Source organism: Pezoporus flaviventris, unplaced genomic scaffold (genome assembly GCF_033815535.1).
Source record: "Pezoporus flaviventris isolate CSIRO_AGI_PZ_B2104156 unplaced genomic scaffold, CSIRO_AGI_Pfla_v1 ptg000008l, whole genome shotgun sequence".
In the NCBI taxonomy this organism is placed as follows: domain Eukaryota; kingdom Metazoa; phylum Chordata; class Aves; order Psittaciformes; family Psittacidae; genus Pezoporus; species Pezoporus flaviventris.
In genome coordinates, this window is record NW_026892556.1 from 622,632 (window position 1) to 646,296 (window position 23,665).

General features: G+C 48.0%; 1 protein-coding gene across 3 annotated transcripts in view; it reads right to left on the reverse strand.

Annotated features, from left to right (window-relative positions):
• CSMD2 (CUB and Sushi multiple domains 2) overlaps nt 1–23,665 on the reverse strand; it is a 268,199-nt gene that overhangs the window by 62,332 nt on the left and 182,202 nt on the right. For all 3 annotated transcript variants that reach the window (XM_061449789.1, XM_061449788.1, XM_061449790.1), the window contains 11 exons: nt 22,929–23,055; nt 19,430–19,632; nt 17,347–17,538; nt 14,684–14,822; nt 13,986–14,173; nt 8,288–8,482; nt 7,213–7,329; nt 4,935–5,048; nt 4,702–4,797; nt 2,452–2,655; nt 1,559–1,683 (listed from right to left, as the gene is read on the reverse strand). In XM_061449789.1, coding sequence (XP_061305773.1) covers nt 1,559–1,683; nt 2,452–2,655; nt 4,702–4,797; nt 4,935–5,048; nt 7,213–7,329; nt 8,288–8,482; nt 13,986–14,173; nt 14,684–14,822; nt 17,347–17,538; nt 19,430–19,632; nt 22,929–23,055 — 1,700 coding nt within the window. The remainder of the gene's footprint in view (nt 1–1,558; nt 1,684–2,451; nt 2,656–4,701; nt 4,798–4,934; nt 5,049–7,212; nt 7,330–8,287; nt 8,483–13,985; nt 14,174–14,683; nt 14,823–17,346; nt 17,539–19,429; nt 19,633–22,928; nt 23,056–23,665) is intronic.

Genomic DNA, 23,665 nt, shown 5'->3' on the forward strand with positions numbered 1-23,665 from the left:
GTCCAGCTCCATGGTGGCCATCACCCTGCCTCTGGGCTGCTCCCCAACCCACAGCTCCTGCACAGGGCTTCACTATGGCTGTTTCATTTCCTGCAGGTCAATCCCTTTTTCCACGCCTTCTTCCCCCACAGAAGACTTCCAGTGGAAGCCCCAGGGTCAGAAGCTGCTGTGATTGCGACCGGCCCATGGGTCAGAGCAGAGCTGAGGGGTGGCAGGTCCCTCATCACACAGACCCGTGGGCTAAGTGGCAGCCAGGGCATCATTCAGAACACGGCAGTGCAGAGCACAGGCACCTATTTACATCTCTTTAAAAACTGAGTGAATTATCACCCCTGAGCCCAGGAGTCCCAAGCACCTTGCAAACTGCCTCAAGCAGTCCAATGTTCGGCTGAACGCAATGGATTCTCCTGCTTGGGGGGTTTGAGAACAGCTAAAATTTCAGATGAACAGGAAGTATCAATGGTGAGCAGTGAGGCTTTTGAAAACTCTATTTTAAATGGCTTCAAAAGCAAGGAGGAGAGCAGAATTTGCTGGACTGGACATGGCAAAAGCTTGGCACAGGGCTCAAAGCTGCTTCACTGTGAAGCCCCCAGTGCTGCTGGACCAGTTCTGCCCATCCCAGACCTAAGTTCAGGCTTTGCTCAGGAGTGATGGCGGTGGCACCAGGTGAGACTCCCCGTCTGGGAGGGCAGAGCTGTAATCCAGCAAGGCAGAAGTGATGTTTCAATGAAACCACTGAGAGAAACACAACTGCTTCATGCCAGCAGCTGTGAGTGCTGCAGAGGGAGGAACCCACCTACAAATCCATTTGCTGAATCCATGATAGAGAAATAAAAGCACTTAACGAAAAACCCCTGCAAAGTGGTGCAAAGAAGAAAGAAACCCTCTGATCGTGAGGCCTGTGGAGTGAATGAACCCATTACAGAGACCATCTCTTGGGTGTCAACCAACATCAGCATAACGCAGGGTGAGATGCTTCCTGTGAGGACAAGGCACGTATGTGCTGAATGGGGACTTTATCTCAGGTTTGGTCTCTGATGTCAGGCTTAATTCTCAGCATCCTCTTGCAGAACTCTTTCTGCAGAGGAACGATAAGGACCGCAAAAAGACCTGAAGAGAGAGCTCATTTACCTGGAGACAATGAACAGCAAAGCAGTAATTGTATAATCATACTGCTGCAACTCTGCTGGCATAACAAATCCACACAGGCACTCTGAGCAAGCAACTCTGCCTTGGTGTCACTTACATTGCTTTCAACATTGCATAATTAAGTGGTATAGAGAGATATGCCCAAAATACCACAATTATTTTGTTACACCAGAACAGCCACAGAGCTCCAGTGCATCTCCCACAGAGAGTGCTTTCAGGAGGCAAAAATCCATTGAAATATTACCCACTTTTGGCGCTCACAGTATAAATGAACGTCTGATTGCACATTCAACTGATCTTTTTCCTGCGAGGAGCAGTAACTTCATCACACGTGGCCTCTTTAGGCGCACCAGATACTGCGTGTTCTCCTCTCCAGCCCCTGCCGCAGTGCCAGCTGCTGACCCCCTACCTGTATCCCTGCTCCTTCGGGGACTGTTATCTTCCACACGCAGTTGAGGCTGTTCAGGTAAGGCTCGGGGAAGCCAGGGGACAGAATGGTTCCTTTGCGCTCAGTCAAATTCCCACCACACGGCACTGCAATAAGCAGAGGACCATTTGGAAGAGGAAGGACTTGGCTTTATGCTAAAAACATTCTCTTTAAAACATCTGTCCACAGGCAAGAAAGCAATCCGAGCTGGCTCATGATTTAAGGGCAAGATTTGTACGAATAATCCCCTTTTTAGTAACTCTCTCATACAACTTCTAACACCAGCAGCGTGTGGTCCTTAGCTGTGGAGAACACTCTGTTCATCAGCCCATGAGACCGGTTCTTTAGGAACTGCTCTCCTCCAAAGAAGGTGAAAGCAGCTTTCAGACAGATCTGATTTATTCCAGATGCTGTCCCAGATCTCACAACGAGTATTAGATTAAAAGGTCCCTGCCCTGACATTCGGGGTTAACTGCCCTTGTTCATAGACAGGGACCTCAAAGCTCCTCCAACTCCAACCCCTGCCACGGGCAGGGACCCCTTCCACTGGAGCAGCTTGCTCCAAGCCCCTGTGTCCAACCTGGCCTTGAACACTGCCAGGGATGGGGCAGCCACAGCTTCTCTGGGCACCCTGTGCCAGCGCCTCAGCACCCTCCCAGGGAAGAGCTTCTGCCTCAGAGCTCATCTCAGTCTCCCCTCGGGCAGGTTCAAGCCATTCCCCTTGGCCTGTCCCTACATCCCTTGTCCCAAGCCCCTCTCCAGCTTTCCTGCAGCCCCTTCAGGCACTGGAGTTGCTCCCAGGTCTCCCCTTCAGGAGCCTTCTCCTCTCCAGGCCGAAGCCCACAGAACAAGCCCCACATCCCAAGGATACCTACCCACACAGGTGGGTACGGAAACGTTCCACTGCGCCAGCGCGCCGGGCATGGTGAGGCACTGGATGCTGCGGGAGCCCTGGAGCGCGTAGCCAGCGCTGCACTCGAACCGCACCACCGCGCCCACCGCGAAGTCGCTGCCCAGGCGCCGGCCGTAGCGTGGCTCCGGCACAGAGCTGCACTGGGTGGCACTGGTGCGGGGCACCGCTGGCGATGCAGGCGGGAGGGACCAGCAGGCGGGTGCGATGCGGCAGAGCAGAAAGAAAACCAAAGAACCCGTTAGAGCAAACGTTCCGGTGATGCTAAGTGCCAGAATTAAACACCCATTAACAACCCAGCAACCTGATTCACCTGAACCCACAGGGATGCGGAACCCAAACATGACCACTGAGAAGTAAAGAGCATCATTTCACTCAAATGTTTGTCAGTTCAAGTGATACTTGAAATAAAAGCAGCTGGACCATTACAGAACCACGCACGCTTTCTCAGATGGGGCTGTTTGTCTTCTGGAAACCTACAATCACATCTGAAAGGTCACTTCTAAAGAGGGAAACCGAGGCATTCAGCAGTGACTTTCCAAACGCTGGTTTGCCGTATAATGCTAGAGCCTCAGCAGAAAACCCTTCAGGTTTCTCAGCTTACTCAGCCTCATTCCTGTAACGGACATCAATTTTAAACAATCTCCTTCATGATGAGAAAGGTAAAAGCAAGAAAAGGGGAATTTAAGCTGTGATGCTGCACCGTGAGCTGTTGAAATTGCCTGCACTCCTGTTCAATTCTGCAAACTACAGTCAAAGAGAGAAACAGAGCACCTGACATCTGAAAAACGAGTCAAAGAAATGTCTATTGCTAAGAAATGAATTCATCTTCTTCTCTTGCTTTATAATTTACTAGTGCTTAATGCCTGAGTTGCTGGGAGGGAAAAAACATGGAGATGATGAGCACATTAGCTGTACTCCTTGATTTTAATTTGATTCAGAGGTGAATGTCAAACCCACTGTCAGAGGCATCACACAGATGATCAGCACGAAGCTGAAGTGTGTCAGTGGTCTGGGGAGGGGAACATAGAGGCAGAAGGGAGCCACTTGTGAAGAAGCAAATCCAAGGTAGCCAACACACTTACGGATCTGTCCCCTGCTCAGGTAACCCCAGATCAGCCGTTTGGGTGGGCTTGGCCTCTTTCCAAACCATGGGAAGAATTGTGCCTGACCCTGCAGCTCCGCTCTCCAGCTCAGGCTGCTTTGGGCTTACCAATTTCTTGCTCCTGGGGAGCTTGTCCCATTGTGCATCACTGGATGGGTGAAATTTTGGGTGAGAAAACTCCTCATTTGTGTAAAAATGAGAGTAAACAGCATTAGAGCCTGGCCAGGCAGAGCTGAACCAGCGCTGGCTCTTTCTTTTACTCCTGCTTTCCCTGCAGTAATCACTGCAGACTCTCTACCTCATAATTACCATGAAGAAGGGAGGAGGTAATCTTTCCTGATTTCATCAAAACCTTTGCTTTGCTGAAATCTATTTAAAGATTACTATCAGAACTACAGTTGTTTTACAATAATTAGGCAGAAATTCAAGGGAACTTATCTCTGGCCACTAAAACCCAAACCATCCTTCACTTTGCTTCCAGAGAAGGTACAGGTTGCCCCTGCTGCCTGTCCCCACTTGACAGTAATGTGGGTGCAGAAGCTGGGCTGAACCACAGACAGCGGTACAGAGCGCGTGGGTGAGAAAGCCCTTCTGTTTTCCCACTACTGTGTGCATCACTTTCTATTTACTACTTTCAGATCTCTAAGTGGGACTTGTTCAATGCCACGCAAGCTGTTACTGAGAAGGATCAAGGGCAGAAGTTTGACAGCAGGAGGGCTAAGCCTATGGCATGCCAGAGGAAAGATTTTACGGAGCTGCTAGACAAGTGTTCAGCTGCTTACACTGAGCAAGGTGCTAAAACACCACTGGGAAAAATAGCTGGCGTCTAAGTCTCAAGAACTCACTGGGTACCCAGGGCATGATTCAGCGAGGTACTCCTGATACCAACCCTGCCATGTGCGAGGGTTGAGGCAGAGGGAAAACAGAATGTCTGAGTACGAAGTACCTCCAGCAGCCAGACAGCCCCAACAATCTTCATCTCCTGTGATACCTCCCATTCAGACACGATGCGTGCAAGGACCCACAGACACCGAAAGCAGTCCAGGATGCTTCGAGATATCACTGTACCTTTGACCGGTGTGAGGACACCTCCAGAACAACTGTACTCACCTTGGTAGACAAAATGAAAACCTTTGGCTGTAGACTGCCCCTTGGAACTGAATTTGATGAGAATCTGGTTGGTGGTAGCTAACGGTAGCGATTCACCTAATGAGAAGAGATAAAACACGAGAGACAGAGATTACAGCACCAGCTACGCACAAGGCTTTCACAGAGCAAGGTGCTAAACAGCAGCCTGTGTTTTTAGCTGCTTTTCCCAGCAGCAACAGGGACACGTTCCCTACCTGTGTGAGAGCCTGAGAGGGAGCTGAGGAGCCGGGAGTGCTGGTTGGGGCCATCATGGACTTCAATGACATCGTTGAGTGCAGTCTGGAAGAAGGCGAACTGCCCAAAGACCACTGTGAAGAGAGGGAGATGGTCAGGACCATGGCTGTGCCCATGCAGCCAGGGGCTGGAGCTGAGGCACTTCAGCTGCTCTTGTTTCAGGAGCTTGGCACAGGTAAGAAGGGCCTGACTGACAGCCCTGGGAGATGGGAGCCCTTTATGTATCCACAAAGTAGGCATAATAGAAGCAGCAACCAGCCTCCCCCATGTTCACTTGCCAGTACGCTTTAACACCGATTCACAGGCCAAAAGGGATTCTTCTGTGAATCATTCCATTTGTCTGCCTACATACACAAGGTATATAATTTCACTAACTGCTAATGATTATTCATTATTTGTGTTGAACCTCTGTCATGAAGCTGGCCCCCACTGCATTAGGCACTGCACAAGACACAAACAAAATAATCCCTGTCCTGAAGAACTCAAATGTCTAGACTGAAGCTCTCTGGCCGGGGAGGATGGCTGCTAGGGAAAGAGGACACTCACAGATTCATTACCAGCAGGTCCTAAGCCTGTCCAGAGAGATTGCAAAGGAGGAAGCCCTGCTCTGCGTCTTACTGCACATGCTGCAAAAGCAGCCAGGAGCAGGGAGAGCTTATAAAAGGGAGAAAATGATGAGAGGATTAAAGCACTTTTTAGCTGGAGCAAGGAGACTTTGCCTATTTATTTTTCAGAATATACCAACAGTTTATTTCCTCGCAACTCTGCACTTGGAAGATTTGCTCTCTCCGCTCCTCTCCTAGCTTTGCATTTGCAAGTTTTAAGTGCCCAGTTGCAGATTCCCAAGCTGAGAGGTCTCTTGCTGTGAAATTCATCATCCACCATTTGCTTCCTGCACATTCAGGTTTCCAGCACAGCGCTGACGTTGGGAACACTGAACAAGTGACGATGGCACACCCTGATGCCTGCTGTACACAGAACCCAAGAAGTGAAGGCCATGGGAAATGTGCAACATTCACTACTAATGGTTTTCCTGCTGGCTTTTAATGAAGCTATTGAAAGGTAGCAGGTGGAAAAGAGAAGCTAATTTAGCTCTCATCCCTCTGCAGGCAAAAGTCAAACTTGCAGATCAAGACTGTCTATCCTTCTAGCTATCGTGTTCCTTAAGACAGTATCGAGATCAGGTACAGTAAAACAGGTTAGCTGTGAGAGCAGTGTAGGATTTCATCACTTAGCTTGAGGAATGGAACCTGGATGCATGCAGGCAGAAGGGAATTCGAGTGAAAGGAGTTCATAACCGATGTCTGAACACGGTATCCTCATTTCACACCTTGCTATCGTAGCAAAGGAAATCACAAACAACTGAAAACACCACAGGGACTGACGAGATCAATACAGCGCACTGAGCAGCAGCATCAAATGAGAGAATTTAGAGACCTTCACCTGCCAGAGCTGTCAGTGCAAGTGCTTTTAAGAACTTCAAATTCCCTTCAAACAAGAAAATATGTTAACCAATATTAATATCCAGCTAGCTGCCTCTAAGGCTTACAGAGCATCGATCACTCCTGTATTTCAGCTCTGACCAAAATGCCACAGCACTGGAGCCTGTAAGAATGAGAGTCCATGTAAATGGAGCTGGCTTTTGTTTGGATCTGGGTTTAGAATGAAATTTACATACTATTTAAAACCAAAACCTGGCTGCACCCCCACAGAGCTACACTTACACATGCATCCCAGCACAGGTTCTTTAGCACCGTGCTCAGTGTGCGTTTATGGTGAACACATTTTGTACTCTCAGAGGTCCTCTGAGTGCTGCCTGCATTAACTGCCATGAGTCGTTTTTCGCTGAACTCTATGAGAGGATATGGTGCAGGAACTGGAGGGGGAAGCACAGGATGGTGGGTTTGTTATCTGGGGGTTTGTACTTGGGGGTTTGTTACTTGTGGGTTTGTTACCTGTGGGCTTGTTACCTGTGGGTTTGTTATCTGTGGGCTTGTTACTTGTGGGTTTGTTATCTGTGGGCTTGTTACCTGTGGGTTTTTCTGATTTTTTTAAATTCAGAAAATTCCCATTATCCCTGCAGACTACACCAACGAATAAACAGCATCCAACAGTGCTACTTGCTATTTTCCAATCTCCCTTATGTCCATTTACAGATGCGCTTATTCTACCACTCTGTTAAAACCCAGCCGAACAAGGGAGCTGCACAAGAGCAGAACGGTGGTCAAAGCCCAGTACCGTAGTCCTTCGGCACGACGATGAAGTACAGGCACACCTGGCCACTGGTGTAGTTCTGGGGATAATTTGGAGAGAGGACGACGCCGTCCGAGCCTGTGTACTGACCACCACAGGGTGCTGGAAGAGAAAGGGGAGAAGAGATTCCCGAGCGTGCCCGTACCCAAGCTATCCATGGAACATCAGCCTTCTTCCTGCTGCTCTTGAGATGCGCCCTCCGTGCCCTGCAGTGGCACCTGCCCCAGCCACCATCCATCCCTTGCTTTGGGCATCCCAGCTCTCACGGCAAGTTCTTCTGAAGGAAAATAAAGCTTATCCCTGAGCTGAGTTCACGCCTGCTTCACACTTCATTAGCGAGTGTGCCAATGCTGAGGGATGCTGTGTATGGTGCTGTAGGTGAATGTGCCATCTGCACTGCTCTCCACACAACCTCAAAGCTCAGGACCTGTCAGAAGTGGCTCCTATGCTTTTCTCTTTCTCAGCCTGGCTCCAGAGGGCCCACGTCCTCCCTGCCAGCACCTCTCCAATGCAGAGGTTTCATTCTTCCAATCAGCACAGACTGACAGCTATCTCTTGACTCACTTCTCAGCTTAAGCTCTGACTGCAAATCCATCACTTAAACCGTTTTCTCATTAAGGCAGAAAACAAAACAAAATAACCGCAAAAGCCCTAAGAAGAAAATGCTTTCTCCTTTCTCAGTAATCTCTGACCCTGCTCAGGAAAGAACACGCTTAAGGGCTTTGATTAGAAGGGATCAGGTTAAGCAAATGTTGAAGTGACTTCCTGAATCCTGCCCTGCACTAAGGACACAGGATTTGCCACGCACATAATGTCATGCACATAATCTGCTGTGTCCAGGTTTGTGTCTCTCTCAAAAGAAGGTTGAAGAAACCTCACATAAGTCAGCTCTTCCTGCCCTCTGGGTGTTAAAAAATCATGAACACTGAGAAAAACCCTTCTGTCCCTCTGCGAGCAGCTCTGCCCAAAACTAACATCACAGTTTTGATGAGGACAAACTGCTGAAGTATCTGGAGATAGGTAAATCATTCTTTACTCACTGTCTCCCCTTGGACTTTACCTGTACAGGTAGGTCGAGGTTTGTTCCACGTGGGTTTTCCATCCTCTCCCATTATGCACGTCAGCGTGGAGACCCCTTCAATATCATACCCACCGTCGCAGTAGTAGGTGATGGTGGATCCCAGCTTCAGGTCCGTACCCACGCGGGTGCCGTTCTTGATCGAGCCAGGGTCGAAGCACGACTCCCGGGGATTCTCTGCAAGAGAGGATTGGAACGGCCGAGATCTTCACTGGTCTGATACAGCTGCTCTAGGATTCTGGTCAACGACACGGTCCTTGGCGTTTCTCATCTGGGAATCTCACGTATATCATAAAGACTAGCACCATTTGGAGAGCTTAGATTTCAAGCATGATTTGAAGAGCTTAGATTTCAAGCATGATGAGCTCAGATTTCATGCTGCTGAATCTAGAGAACTGCATGGGCAGATTCCGGTCCAGACCTTTCCCTGGTGCTCAGCTCCAGCATAAGTACACTTCCAAGAAGGAAAACTTCAGTTCACAGCCAATTACTGGCACCCAAAACCCAATCAAACCCATTTAACAACCTGCACTTGCTCTCCCTTCCTTGCACAGGGGACAGGCTGCAAAGAACTTTGCAAACCAGGGCATAGAAACACAAATTGAACATGAAACATATTTCAGATGTGCCACATCTGTTCAAGTTACTTCCCTGGCACCCATCATTCCTGTATCTAGGAGCTGTCTGTTCTTGCCATGGAAATACATCGTGCCATGTGCTAGCTGGTTGACTCTCCAGATGTGCAGCGTGGCTGCAATTATGGCAAAATGATAACAAGCAGTTAGACAAAAATGAAGACATTTCTCTCTCTGTTCACTATGCCCTGCAGAGTTAAAAAAACCCATTTACATATGAAAATTCCAGTAAAGACTACGGAGCTGTCAGGACTTGGGTTTTTCTTTCCTTCTTCTGAGGGCTTTTTCCTCTTTTTTCTTTTTTTTTTCCTGCATGAAATACAATTAGAGGCTTTGATTAATCCTGCTCTTTTGTCATTTGGAAATTGCTCATTAAAGATGAGGGCTTTCCTGAGAGCAGTGGGTCTGTGAACAATTATAATGTGTTTAAGCATTAAATCATGGGCTTTTAGTATTTGGGGAAAGGGTGGAGGGAGAAACAGAAAAAGCCCCCAGATCTTGCTTTTGTGTCTTTGTTTGCAGTGAGAAATAGGCTTGGTTCTAGGCTTCCCTTTACACAAGAGCTGTGCCACCAGGTGAAGAGGGCACGAAAGGATGGGAAATGTTTCCACCAGGAACAGCTGCCCTGAGCTGGGGCACTGGGTTTGCCTGGAACACCAGTTCCCTGTTTTGGAGCCAGAGGCTGGTCAACCCCCAGTGCCCCTCACAAAGCATCACACCAGACATCAGTCTGTACCATCAGACTTTAAATCATGAAGTCCGGCTCTCCTCCGTGTCAGTGGTGTCCTGGCGCATGAACTTTGGACAACCAACCCTGTTCTCCAACCACGTAACTTGTTCCCATTTATCTGATCCTGGGAAGAGGCACACACGTGCCTAGAAGCGTAACTACTGAAGCATTCAAAAGAGAGCTGTGATACTCAGAACGTGACGGAGAAAACTGATGTTCTAAGACACAAGAATTCAACAAATACTTGTATCCATTATTTCTTGTGTGGGATCTGACGGTAGGTCCTGCTGAGACACCAGCTAGACACAGAAGAGAAATCTTGATCACTGTGAGTTAAGGTATCAGGACCAGAAACCAGTTTGTTTCAGTCACAGCATCAGGAAGCAAAGCCCTTGGCTCTCTGGTCAGCTCAGATGAACACACTCCCTCCTCATTTATCCTCACGCTTGTGAGACACCGGCTGTAGATGGAGAAGTGAGACTTTACCATTACAGCAAGTCACTGGAATACCCAGTGCAGGCTGATCACCACAGCCCATGGAGGTGATAAACTGCTTCTGGGCATCAGTCAACCACGGCCCTGAAGATGAGCAGCGCAGCTGCATGGCACAGAGGCCACTGCAGCACAAAAGCCATTTGCAAGTGTCAATGCTTTGTCTGCTTGTCCAAAACATGTTTTCAATCCCCAAGCCTTAATTTCTCTGAATTACTAATATTCACTTTCAGACCTTTCCATACAGAAGCTGCACCCAACAGCTTCCTTCTGACCACTTCATGCCCCTTGTGTTATTTTGAAGTCTCACTGCCTTTCATCTACCAAGTTGATGCGGCTTCAACTTGTCAGTCAGCCTCCCACCTGGCTGTCAAACGTCTCAGCCGTGTGCTTGATCTCAGCCCCTGCATTTGCTTTGAAAAATCATGACACTGCATGCTCAAGTCACTGGCAACTGCTGAAAAAGGGCTGGTGGCTGATTGTGGAGCAGCAGCCCCACTGCTTTGGTTGTGTTCTCCTCATCCCTGACTGCTCCTGCTCCCTTGAGGGTCTGTGCCTTCAGGGACACTGCTCACCTCGGAGGACGATGCATCCTGACACTAGTCCTATGCATGTCTCCAGCTGAGCACTCCTCTGCAGATGAGCTGCCCCGAAGATCCTCAGCAGTGGGCTACAAACGGAGGCAGGAGCTCAACTTTAAAGAAGTCGTTGGTTGCATGGTGACTGCAAAAGACTCATAGAGGGATGTGGGAAAGCCACAGCTTCCCCAGCCTTTGATTCATGAGGCAATGAAGTGAGTACAGCACAGCTTGCCCATTTAGAATTAACATTTTATTTCCACCCAGACACTTCAGAAATCAAGGACTTTACTCTGATGTCCCAATTAACATGGATCCAGGCTGCCAAATGTTTAGAAAAGATCAAGACAAAAATGCCATGAGGACTGGTTCATTAGTCCACAGAAAGCAGCGTTTCCTGTGCTTCCCCTCTCTTGTCCCAAGGAAAACTCTAAGCCTGCATAAGCTCCTAGGCCGGGAGGTCAGGCTTTCACCTGCACATTCGAGAACAGCTTCACCCGAGAGCTGTTGTTTGCAAAGCGCATCATGAATTCCATAACTGAGAACATGGGGAAGCCTTTATTGAGAGCTAACCCTTACACAACCCCAAGAGAAACTGTCTAGAAGACAGTCCTGCACAACAGACATCTATACTGAAGACAGGACAAATTATGTCAGGGTTTAAAGTCCAGGTGTAGCCTGGGCACCCCAAGCAGCTTGGCTACTCCGTACCAGCTGGCCAGGAGCCCAGCATGCTCCAACTTACTCCAGCTACATGGAACACCTTTTCCAAAGGCCTGACCTGCTTTTCAAATGCAAACTGTTCTAGGATCAAGCATCATCTCCTATTTCTGACTGTTTCAACAGCAAACAGTGCTGGGTATTTTTTAACAGCTTGCTTTGCAATGGATTTTACAGTGTTTCCGTGGGGAATCGGTACCTTAAATAACCCATAAATAATCCTGAATGTACGTTTATAAGCTAAGGAAGGGCAAAATAGTTCTGGGGAAATAAGAATGGATTTGAAATAAGGCTTGGGGTTTGTTTTAGGTTTTTTTCATTCCTTTGGAAGGGTGAAAAGTAATCAGTTTTGCTTCATTTGCTTTCAATTTCACGCCTCTTCGCTTCTGGCCCACCACAGCAACAGGAAGCACTGAAACGCGTGGGGAAACCTCCCGCTTTGGAGCATCCACCCTGGAAACTCCTCCTTACCCTCTGCCCCCAGCACGAGCACCAAACCACCAGCTCATCAGGGTGAGCTGCTCGGATGGAGGCAGCAACTGATGGGGTTTGAGCCACTTCTGTGCTCATGGCAGAGGTCCTCAACACACACGAGATGTAAGGGGGGAATAACGTGGGAAAAGCTCTCCAAACAACAGCCTACCCTTCACACTGCCAATGAAGTGCGGTCTCCATCTGATATCAGTGCATGAATACACAAAATTTATCTTAATGAAATGACCAGCACTGGTGAGTGGTGAGGAGAAAAATGCACCTCACAAGCCCCCTAATGAGGTTTCATTTGTTAACGGCTTTCTGGCTGCCCGAAGAGAAAGTGGGAAAGAAGAAAACCAAAGACTTCATGTTTAGTAAAATGAATTCTAATGACAGCAGAAGAACATTAATCTCTTGGCTCTTAAGCAGTGCTCACAGTCCTGTCGTTTCCTAACTTTGCTAGAGGGAATTTCATCTTTTGAGGGTAACTGAGAGGAATTGCCATTTCATTACCTTTTAACCTCTGGTCAGGTAAATTCAAAAGCAGGAACCACAGACTGGAAACAAGGTTATGGGAAGAGAGAATTGCCCAAATACACAGAAAAAGCAGCAGCATCAGCAGCCCATCAGCTCTCCATCACGGGTTATTACTGCTCCCACAGCACACAGTTGGGCCAACAAGACTCAACAGCCTGTTTCAGAGTACACCACGATGCAAAGCCATGTTTCACAGTGGCACACATCCAGTACAGCTGAAGCCATCGATGTTTTTTTCCCCATACTGCAAGCTAGTCCATAAAGGCCAGAGCAGGCTGCAAGAACCATTTCTTTCCAGCCCTGTTTTTTCCCCAGTCAATCTTCTTTCTCCATTCTGTATAATCCCAGCTCATCAGATCCAGCTTTTCAGAGCGTATTTTCTACTACAGTTTGTAACACCTCCATTCTTCCACCCACCCTAGGCACAAACACGAACATACCTGCCAAAGCCTCCCTTTTCCCCCCATTTCCCACAGCAGCAGTGCCAGGTCTGTCACTTCTCAGCTTGCTCCACTGACAGACAGCTAAAAGCACCCAGGGAAAACTCCAACCACGTCCCCTGTCTCTCACCATTACTGCTGAAGCCACACAATGTTTTACCTCATCCTCAAGCAAGGAAGGCAAAACCAAGCCGCTGCTCTAACACCACTGTGAGCTATTCTGCTCATTTTATCAGTTATTACTGACTTTTTATGTAGATGCTTTAGAATCTTCAGTGAAGCAAAACTCACAGGTTTCAGAAGAGCTCCACTGGCTCAAGAGCTCCGAGCATCCACGTCCATGACCCTCACCTCTGGATACAGGCACCCAGTTGTGCCTGGAACACTCCAGAATGACAGTATCAGGAATTGAGACCGAGATCCCACACTGGGTATGTGTGCCTGCACCCCCTCTTCTTGGACAAAGCAGCTTTTGCCACAATAAATTAATCTCAAATCCATGGCAATGTGGAGCATTCCTAATAACCAGTTAACAGTTCAGCACACTCCAGTGCTCCAAAAGCTCAAATCTGCAGTGAAGCAGCACATTCTGCTCACTAAAGACAGAACTACCTAAATTCAGTGTGGAACAAGAAAGATTATACAGAACACAGCACATATATCTGTTTTCTGAGGAAGCTCCCTTCTTTTCCTTTAATAAGAAAGAAAAACTGATGGAGTAACTTTCTTCTCTGTTAATGAAAGCCCCACAAAGAAGCAGCCGCATGTGACTGATCCTCAGCCACGTAACAGTCCTTTAATGCTGCTCTTATCTACCTGGTGCCCTGGCTCTTCTGCCAGCCTGCAGGATGCCCTTCTCTGCAACTCCCCATTTTTCTTCCCATGCCTCTTAGCCAGCTGTGGTGGTAGCAAAGCAGGCTGCAGGATTACTGCCTGAAGAGAGGCTTCCACAGGGTCTAGAGCTGCTCTCACTTGGTTCAGTGAGGTGGTTTAACCTGAGAATTTGGCAGGTCAAGCCCCGTGTGTTTGCTGAGGCAGCATCCAGGGCCAGGAGTACCCCAGAACAGCTCTTACCTGTGTAGTCAATGACAAATCCAGTGTTGCTGACTGATGCATCACTTCGGAAGGCGAGGAAGAGGTTGTTACTGCTGCTCTCTATCCTCTCGGGAAGCTGGGAGCCGTAAAAGCTTCCAATCAGGGGGCTGAGTGAATCTGGTCCATCATAGATATGAAGGAAATCATAGCCAGGCTCCAAACTGAAGCTGCAAAACCAAAGGAAAGGTGCTGGAAGTATGAGCATACTACTGCAGCCCCTAGAGAACAACAGACTGTGGTCCTGATGGGTACAGCCACAGAGCTGAGAGACTGCTTCTGCCCCAGACAGCTCCTCAGCTCAGTGCAGGACATTTCCGCCTCCATTCCACATGTAAGGAGCCACAGACTGGTGATGCAGTCAGCAGCACAAAGCATAAGGCAGTGTTGCTACAGAAGCTTCCTGTGCCGCACCAGTTACATGGTTATGTTCTGTAAAAACCATGTGTGTATCAAAAAGGAGCTGCAGGCAAAATACGTGTATCTTCCCTGAATTATGGTCATGCCTGAGAACAGACTACTGAGGATGACGGGACAGTCCTACCAGGGCTGGCTCCTTCAGAGAGGAAAGGACCCACGTGCAGACCCCGCTCACCCAGGCTGTACCCCACCACTGGTATCCCCTCCCTGTCCCCACAGGCAGCCACAGCCACGGAACCAGACAGGTCTCAGGTACCTACGTGTTAAACACCAGGGCAATGACATAGTCAGGAGACACGGTCAGCTTCCAGTCGCACTCCTTCCCTGGCGGGTAGGGCTCCGGGTACTGCGGGGACAGGATCACGCCTGCCGGTCCCGTCAGGATCCCTCCACAGGGAGCTGAAGGCAACCAAGCAAAGGGATGAGGCTTGGTCTTGGGGAAACGTCAACAGGAGCAGATGAGGTGCAGGAAGGGAGAAAGAGAGACAGACAAGGGGACAGCGAGGCAGCCTACAAAGCTGTCCAATACCAAGACATGCATTACAAGAGCTTGTAGTGGCCCTCACAGAGATGAGGGCTCTGTTACTCCAGAGAGCCTACACCTATACACACACAGAGCTATAGATGCTATTGCGATCGTCAGAAGATGCGTAAGTGAGCAACCAGAAGGAGAAGATGCTTTCTGTTTTTCTGTTGTGTTTATTTAGGCAACTGCTGGTCAAAGTCTGGCTGGTGCTAAGTAAGTGAAACATGTTGCGTGGACTAATGGCTTGCTCTTGTTTATTACAGTTACCAACACATTAAATGTCAAGCTGATTGAAAAATCAATTATTACTTTTTTAAGGCTCAAAGTGCCTGCATATATTTCCACTGTGGCAAACACTCATGGCTGACTGACAGCCCTTCTGCGGTCTCTTCACGAGGGTCGATGCTCTATGATTTCCTCCACTGCTCAGATCAATCCTCCTGGATCTGGGATGGGGTGAGAGCAAGGGCAGCACAGCCCGTGTTCAACATGGGTGTCTGACTACAGCACTGGGAACACCGAGCGGGAGATGAACCAGTACGGGACAGAAAGAACAGGATCAATCTTGGGAGGATCCTCCACGAAGGAGCGACCTTGTGTCACCCTGCCTGGGGCAGGGGGTTGGAACTGGATGAGCTTTAAGATCCCTTTCAACCCAAACCACCCTGTGACTCTAGGATCTCATGGGCTTTTACAAGGCCCTGCAAACACACAAGAATCTCTAGGTTTCAGGTAAAATGCAGTGTGGGTTGTTCTCTAAAGATCACAGTAGAGATTCAACTAGAGACCCTTCTCCAAGGCCCAAAAGCAACTTCTTCAGCCAAGCCCAGTTGCAGGCTACTGCAGGCACTGACAACCATTACCCCTCTCAAGCAGAGAAGGAAGTCACAGCATGGACAGCGAAGACTTTAGCTGAAGGTCATGCACAAATAACCTGAAGAGCAACAGGCACCTATTCTGTGCCCGTTTGCCTTAAACCTTTAGGGCGCATTCCCCTTCCAGACTGGAAAGGCAGGGGAAAGCTCAGAAGAAACTAAAATACACAGACTAGTTTTGACATGCTGAAGGGGGATGACTCTGCAACACCCTCCCATTCCTTTGAAAATCCCACCCACAGTCTCCAAAGGATTTAAACCAGAAACTGGCCCAAGCTGCAGCTGTTTGGAGCTGGGTCGGGATACAGACTTCAAATACCCCAAACCTCTGGGGGTTGTTTTAGTGGAGGTTCCAGTTCAGCCCACGTTGTTCAGGGACTGCAGAAGCTGTACAATAAAGATGTGAAAAAGCAAAATAGAAATATAAAACCCCAGGCCCAAATTAAACCCTGTTTTCCAACTCAGCTCTAACCAGGCTGCCTGTTATCAGTTGTTACAAAACTGGTATTATCTGGCCACTAATTATTCCTCCAAATCCTTTGTCACTGAATGGAGGGAAAGAGCAAGGCACTGACTTCAGCTTCTTCAAAGGGATCATGACTCCTAAACCAAGATAGTTCAGAAAGGACCCAACACAACATCTCCAAGTCAAACTGGAGACGACCCATGGGAATGCATCGCACACCAAGATTAAAGCACTGGGTCTGAGAGCTCAGCTTCTGCTGTGAAAGAAAACTCAGCAAGAGAATGACGAGACGGGCATGACATGCAGCAGTATGATTTAGTTACAGCTCCAGGAAGACTAAAAGGACTGTCTCCATCAGGCTGAAAGGGTGCCACACTAGATCATCAAGACAGTCATTCAGAAACCAAGTCATCCTGCAGGGAGCATAAATCCCGTGCATGCTGTACAAGTTTCCTAGCTGGCATTAAATCAGATGTTAGAAATGGAATTAATGCGGTTTATTGCTTGAGATAACAGTGCATAAACAGGAATGAAGGTTACAGGTAAGTAATTTGTGGTTAGTATTTAACTGGCCAGCAAATTTGATGTTTATTGCTCCTATGTGCTTGTCATGACTATTTTTATATGTTCTGGACATACTAAAAAGAATCACTTTTACGAGCTTCTTTTATTACTTTATGAGCTCAAAGAAAATGTCAGATAGCTCTTTCTCCTGACAGAATTTGCTGTCTCCTCATGCAGAAATTATTCACCTGTGACCCAATCCTCTCCACCAAGCTGAGTTTTAAAGAAGCCTTTAATTTTGACTTGTCAGATTAAATATCATCACTTACATTGCAGTATATCCTATGAGCTTCCAGCATGAACTGGATTCTCATTGTCCCAGACGCTCTGGGGATAAACCTGAAGAGCAGTTCTAGGAGACAGCTACCTGAGACATACACCCCTCGTCACACACCTCCTCAAAGCAGGTGGGACTCACCCCTTCAGATACAGAAGTCTTGCAACAGAACAGGGCAGGGAAGGCAGTGCAGTGGAGGCTGGATGTGCTCATACCTGTGCAGGACGGAGGGTCTGGCTGCCAGAAAAATCTGTTCTCAATCTGCACACAAGTGATTTTGGCCTCCCCTTGCAGCGCGTACCCTGGATTGCACTGGAAGATGATGGAGTCACCTGCCTCTTTGCTGTCACCACTCCGGCTCCCGTTCTGGGGAATTCCTGGGTCATTGCAGGAAGTGGCAGTGGAAACTGAAAGTGTTAAAGAATACGTATTTCATACAGATAGATTTATATTTAACACAGGCTTACAGCACCAGCTGTACTGGGACTCTGTCCTTAAACACACATCAAACCAATGACTTCATTCTCCATCCCTCCTCCTTCAGTATCCCCTAAAGTTGCCACACACAAGAACTGGCTTTTCCTTTGCACTGAGCATCTGCCACTCCAGCTGGTGAAGGCTCTGGGGAACGGCAGGTTCAAGTACACTACACAGAGTGCAAGCCTGATGCGTAATTGTGCACATGCATGTTTGCTTCATGAGTCCCGACACCGCTGATCTTACACGGCAGTTTTACAGAGCCGTGTGTCAGACACACGCTGCAAACCAAACCAATCCCCTGGCACCTCCCGCTTCCCCGGCAGGGCAGAGCGATTTAGCCTTCAGCCCTGGGAAGCACCAAGCCTGACCCGTCAGAAACACTTGGGTTTCCCTCCCAGTCCTTCCGCTGTGCCCCTCTGGGGTGAGATGAGCTCCTCAGCCCCTCCTCAGCGCAGGGCAAGCAGCAGAGCTTCACTACTGACTGAGCTCGGGGGCTGGCAACACCACAACTAAACAGTACGGAAAGGCCTGGAGGGATAGGAGATTTGCAAGCCTATATAGATCATTAAAGTTCACAAGATCCAAAACTGTGTACTTTTGAGCTTAGGTCTGACTACTCAGTCACACCTTGTGAACAAAGGCTTTGAGCAGGAGCATTTAAAAAAGAGCAGCTCTGTAGTGGGCAGTGGAGCAGAGCTTATTTCCTGCTAAGTTGAGGAGAGTCTGTTACACCCAGGCAGTTTAGAGAAAGCTCTTCTCAAAAGAGCCAGAGGAAATCCCCCTCTCTCTTTCTGTGCAGCTTGAGATAAGCAAGCGAGCAGCCCAGAGCAGCTCTTCCTAGCAGGAGACACAAGCCTGACAAAGAAAGAGGACAGCAGAGCTGTGCTGGGTGACGCAAAGACTTCCCTCCTCCTTGGTCACCCCAGAAGGTCTTGTACCCAGCACAAACCCTTCCCAAGGAGCTGGCCTGCTCTCCCAGCCATGCAAGGCACCCTGAGCAGAGAGCTATGGGCAGAAGTTTGGGAGAGACAAAATGAGCTCTGATGCTTGGATACGTCTGAGTCCCAGGAGGCTCGCATCACCGTTCACTCAACAGCCTCCCTGTTTACTCCCATCGCCAAGACAGCCACCTGGCTACTGGTCATGCCAGGGAAGGCCTGCAGCCTGGAAACCTCTGTGTCAGTGCTGAAATACATTACTCTAATAGAACTGAAAGGTATGTGTTTGCAAGGCCAGATCTTAGCTAACAGCAGCCAGGACTGGGGCACTGACAGACTGCAGTTGCACTACACGTAGTGCTGCTGTGAGCAATGACATCCCTATGGCCGACAGAGCTTTTCATGGTCTGCATCTCCAGGGATCCAATTTGAGGGTTTGTAAATAGACTTGGTTTTCAGAGCCCACTGACCAACTGCTCTCAGAACACCCAGGAGAAGCTGCCTGCATACTGGTGTCTTTAAGGGACCTATGGGAATGTGATGGAAAGTATCTGTAATTCCTTCTGGTGTATTCCACAATGTATTGCTCCACATCTTGCTGCCAAGTTCACAAGTTCACCACTGTGAAGGTGACTGTAGCAGAGGGAGCACAGAATTCACCTGCATTGCAAGGACAGAATAGCAAAGTTTCTCAATTTGCAGAGACTGCAGCCAAATCTGGTAGAGCACAAATGGCTGGAAGTCCTGTAAGACAGCACAATTGCTGCTCCTACCGTGCTCAATACACCATCATCATCATCAGTACTTTGCAGATGGACCTGAAATCACTTTATCAGCAAAGCTGGGCTGGGCAGTGTTGAGGAAACAATCTAAGGCCTACCTGAAAACTGAATAGCAAAGCCCTGCTTGCTTGTGAAGAAGTCAGTGTTGAACTGAAGGATGACCGAGTTGAAAGTGCTGTGGACATCACTGGGTAAGCTGGACCCGCTGATCTCCTTCAGGAGGATGCCATTCTCCACTGGACCATCCCAGATCCTCAGCACGTCGTGGAACTCCTCGGTGTGGAAAACCATGAAATGGAGCCTGTGTGGCAAAATGAACTGGAAGTCAGACCACAAAGAGCTCTGCCTTTATGTGGTCGGTACCAGCCTAAGGTAGCCTGACCCACAAGGAATGTGCTCTCTCCTGTTACCTGAACTCAGCTTGAAAGCCCTCCAGCAAACTTCATCCACCTGTAAGCCCCAAGATCTCTTGGTCACATCCATAAAAAACCCCAACTCAGTCATGGATACTAATGTTTTCTGAAAAGCTGGGTCCTTTCTGGTGTTTCTGTCCTAAAAATCCTGAGGAACAAGGTACAGGTCCAAAAGGCCATCGTGGGCAGTTAGCCAGAATGTCACAGCTGGTTTTACACTGAAGGTGCTCATTGCAATAAGCAGCTGTCACACAGACAAAAGGCTCAGCCAAGGACACATAGGAAAGCTCCAGCAGAGAGGTACAGGGGCTGTGAAGGAGAGGACGGGGTTTGTCTGTAGTTCCACTGAATTCTGTAACAGATGAACACAGAAGTATGCAGAAACTTACTCGAAAAAGAGATTTAGCAGAAAATGTGCTGGGGTCCGTTCACAACTCAAATACATTCATCCCACTGTCCCTGTGCTGCACACAGCAACAACCTTGGCTGTCCTTTAGCTTTCTTTTTTGTGTCCTGCAAAGAACCGCTCACTGGCAAGAGCCAGCATCTACTGATAAAACGCATTGATTTTTGTTACCTGCACTCACAGCAAAGCATTTGCTCCTGGCACCAAGATAATCCTGTGTGTCAGGGGGGTGGGGGGATAGAAGAGGGAAGGAAACACCCAGCACCGCTCTTCATTAAAGCTGGAAAATAAACCCTTACCAGGGTGTTACTGCCCCAGAGGTGAACAGAAAGGGGCAGGAAAGGGTGTTCAGAAGGGGGGCAAACGGGGGTACAAGTTCTGAGCAATGGACTGCAGCACCTCCGAGGATGTGGACACACTTCACAGAGTTCTGAATAGTGCAGAACTGTACCTAGATCAGCCGACACCCAGATCCCTGCTATCCAATAAACCCCCAGTGCCACCTCCAACTGGGAAGCACTCGAAGGCAAGTTTCACTCATTTTCCAGAGTTCCCTCCTACTCCTCCTATTTCTCTCCAAGTCCCACAGACAAGTCATTTCAGCTGCAATTTTAGGTGCGTGTGCACGTGTCTGTTTGCACATGCACAGGATTAATCCTCTCTGAGTGCAGCCCTTTTAACTTTCATGGCAATAATGAGCAGAGTAATTTTTCCATCTTTCCTTCCCTCGTTCTGTGCAGATACAGCTTTATTCAAAAAGCTTTGGTGATTAATTTTAATGTAAGTTATAAATGAGAGCTTTATACAATTGTATCATGCGTGAAGAGGATTATTTTTCCAATGGATTACCATAAAAATGAAGTTGCTGAAAATGTGCGCTCTCAACTACCCAGAGATCATCTGCTCTGTTTGAGCTGCCAAATAAAGGCGCAGAAGAAGGGAGCTCTCATCTCTGATGAACAGCAGGGTCACAAAGGTGTACTACTGTACCACTGCCTGGCACCAGCGCAGCTCAGCCCTGGCCCCTTCCAAGCCTCTGGCTCAGCCTGCAAACACAAGCTCCTCGTTCGAGTACTCTTACAGAAGCAGACAGGGACTGTGCGTTAGTGAATTCACTTGCTGAAGCAGTCACTTATGCTTCTGGGGGAGGAGGAAGAGGGGGTGTTTGCTGTCTATGTTGTCCCATGAAAATCTTAAGAAAAAAAAAAAAGAGGAGATTTCAACTGGAAGTTGCCTGTGTAGGAATTAAGCTGCATTGACGATGCTCTTTGTCCTGTGTTCACACCAGAAACCATCCATTATTGAACCACACTGAAGAGCAGAGCTAATGGAGAACATTTCTCCATTAAGTAACATGAAAATACCGGACCAAACCTATCTCCAGCATAAACTCATCATCTAAAAGCACCCTAGAGCTGAACATAATTAACAGCCTCTGTTGAAGAGGTGATGAGTGCTGATGTAGCAAGAAGGCTATGGTGGAGATAAAAGGGCACTGACAGTGAAGTAGTGTAGGGCTGGAACAGCAACAGGTCTCAGGTCAGCAGAGAAACAGGGCTGACACACCAGCTAACAAGCACTAGAAATTATGATGGAAGATTGTGAGAGAAGAGCATTACTGCTGAACTTACAATCTACATTTCTCCCTCTCAAGTCCCACCACTTAGCAGACACTTTCCTTGCCAATATACTTCAGTTTTCCGCTGAAGATGGCTTTAGCTGGACTGCAGTACGTGGGTACACACAGAGCAGCACTGAAATGGCTTGGGCAAGCTTCAGTGTGGGAACAGTGGCTAAGCAGCAGCAGAGATCACAGATGAAGTACCACTGAGCAGGAAACTGCCTGGATTCTGCTGGTGACTGCACTAACTTTATGAGCCAAATGTTCTCAGCACCATGCTTACCTAAGTGCCAAATTCACAGAGCTCAGAAAGAGATGACATTTCAAACTGCCATTTTCCAACTGGAAAGCAGCAACAGGACAATAAGGAAGTCAGAGGAGGAGGAGGAGAAAGGAGTCTTTGGTGTCTGTACAGACCAGATGTTTAGAAACCAACCTGAGTGTTTCCTCTGGGAGGATAATTACATTGTATGTGCTCTATTTATTATTAAACCAATAAAAAGATGTAATTAGAAGATGAAGGGTAAGTGCTGTGGTCTCAGTTTTCCAGCTGTCGACTCACCTCTGGCGGCCCTCACACCTGACTCTTCACTCTCACAACTGCAATGTGACAGAGCTCATCCCTTTCCATGTTCAGTGCTGGAGGTGAACCAAACCCAGAACTGCCTCTATCCCTTCCTGGGATGTGATCTTCCAGGAAATTTTATACATACATTATCACTTTAGGATTCTGTCACTTCGACACATATTAAACACGGTCGGGAAATTCAACATTAATCTGGTGGAGAAGATTTGGTCCTGAATACATCACTTTGAGGGAAGGGGTTTACACTGTACATGCACATAGAAGCTCTTGGATTTTATTTTAATACAGAAAGACTACAGGCAGCAATAGCACATCATCTGGTGTCACCACTCACGGCACAAGAGCTGCTACAGGCACAGTCCAAACAGGGCTAAAAAGCTGAAGAGAAAGAAGCAATGCTACCTCTGTCCAACCCGGCAAGGAGATAAACCAGCACTTGTTCCCTCGTTTGGGATTATCAAGGTGACAGAGCATTCTCTCTGCTTGCCTTGTATAGTTATTGATCTGCTTCTGGGAAAATAAGCCGCACATGGGAAGAAAACCAGGCTACAATAACCCTGTCCCTACTCACCCTATTGTGCAACCAGCTTCTGCCTCTATTGTCCAAATACAATTCAGATTATGATCGTAGGGTGTTGGGTAGCCAGGAGACAGTATCCGTCCTGACGACTCTCCTTTGATAGTTCCCCCACACTCAGCTGAAAGAAACATATGGGTTAGTGAGAAGATTCATGACATATTACAGTTCTTACTTGGCAACAAAGCAAATCTCATCCTACAAATACAACAGGGAGTATTTCTTGCCATTTAAAGAGATTCTTAAAGCCTACAAAACAAAGATAAAGAGAGTCATTGAATTCAGCTGCATTTCTGTGCACGTTCCCAACACGTGACATGCTGTCGAAGCTCCCCTCCACCTTTCTGACTTTGTAGTGAGTAAAGGCAGAGCCTGCCAGCATCCGGCTTTCCCTGATTCACACATGTGGGGTGAAAGAGCTCAATTCTTCTGCTTGTACCCGCAGAACATCTGAACAATTCATCAGTGTGACAAAATGAAGAAGCCAGCAGACGTGTGTGTCTGCTGAATGAACCTGAGGATTTTGAATACATCTTCATAACGTAGCCATTCAAATTCTGTACGTTTCCACGGGCTCAGACGTGACTATTCACATGTAATATGTGTACAGCAAACAGGGGGACAGTTAAGATGATGCATAAATCACAGAAATCTGTCTTTCTACCTCAATAATCGAGACTAAAATTCAGCAGAGAGTTCCTGCATAAAGAATGTTCCTAACTCATGGAGGT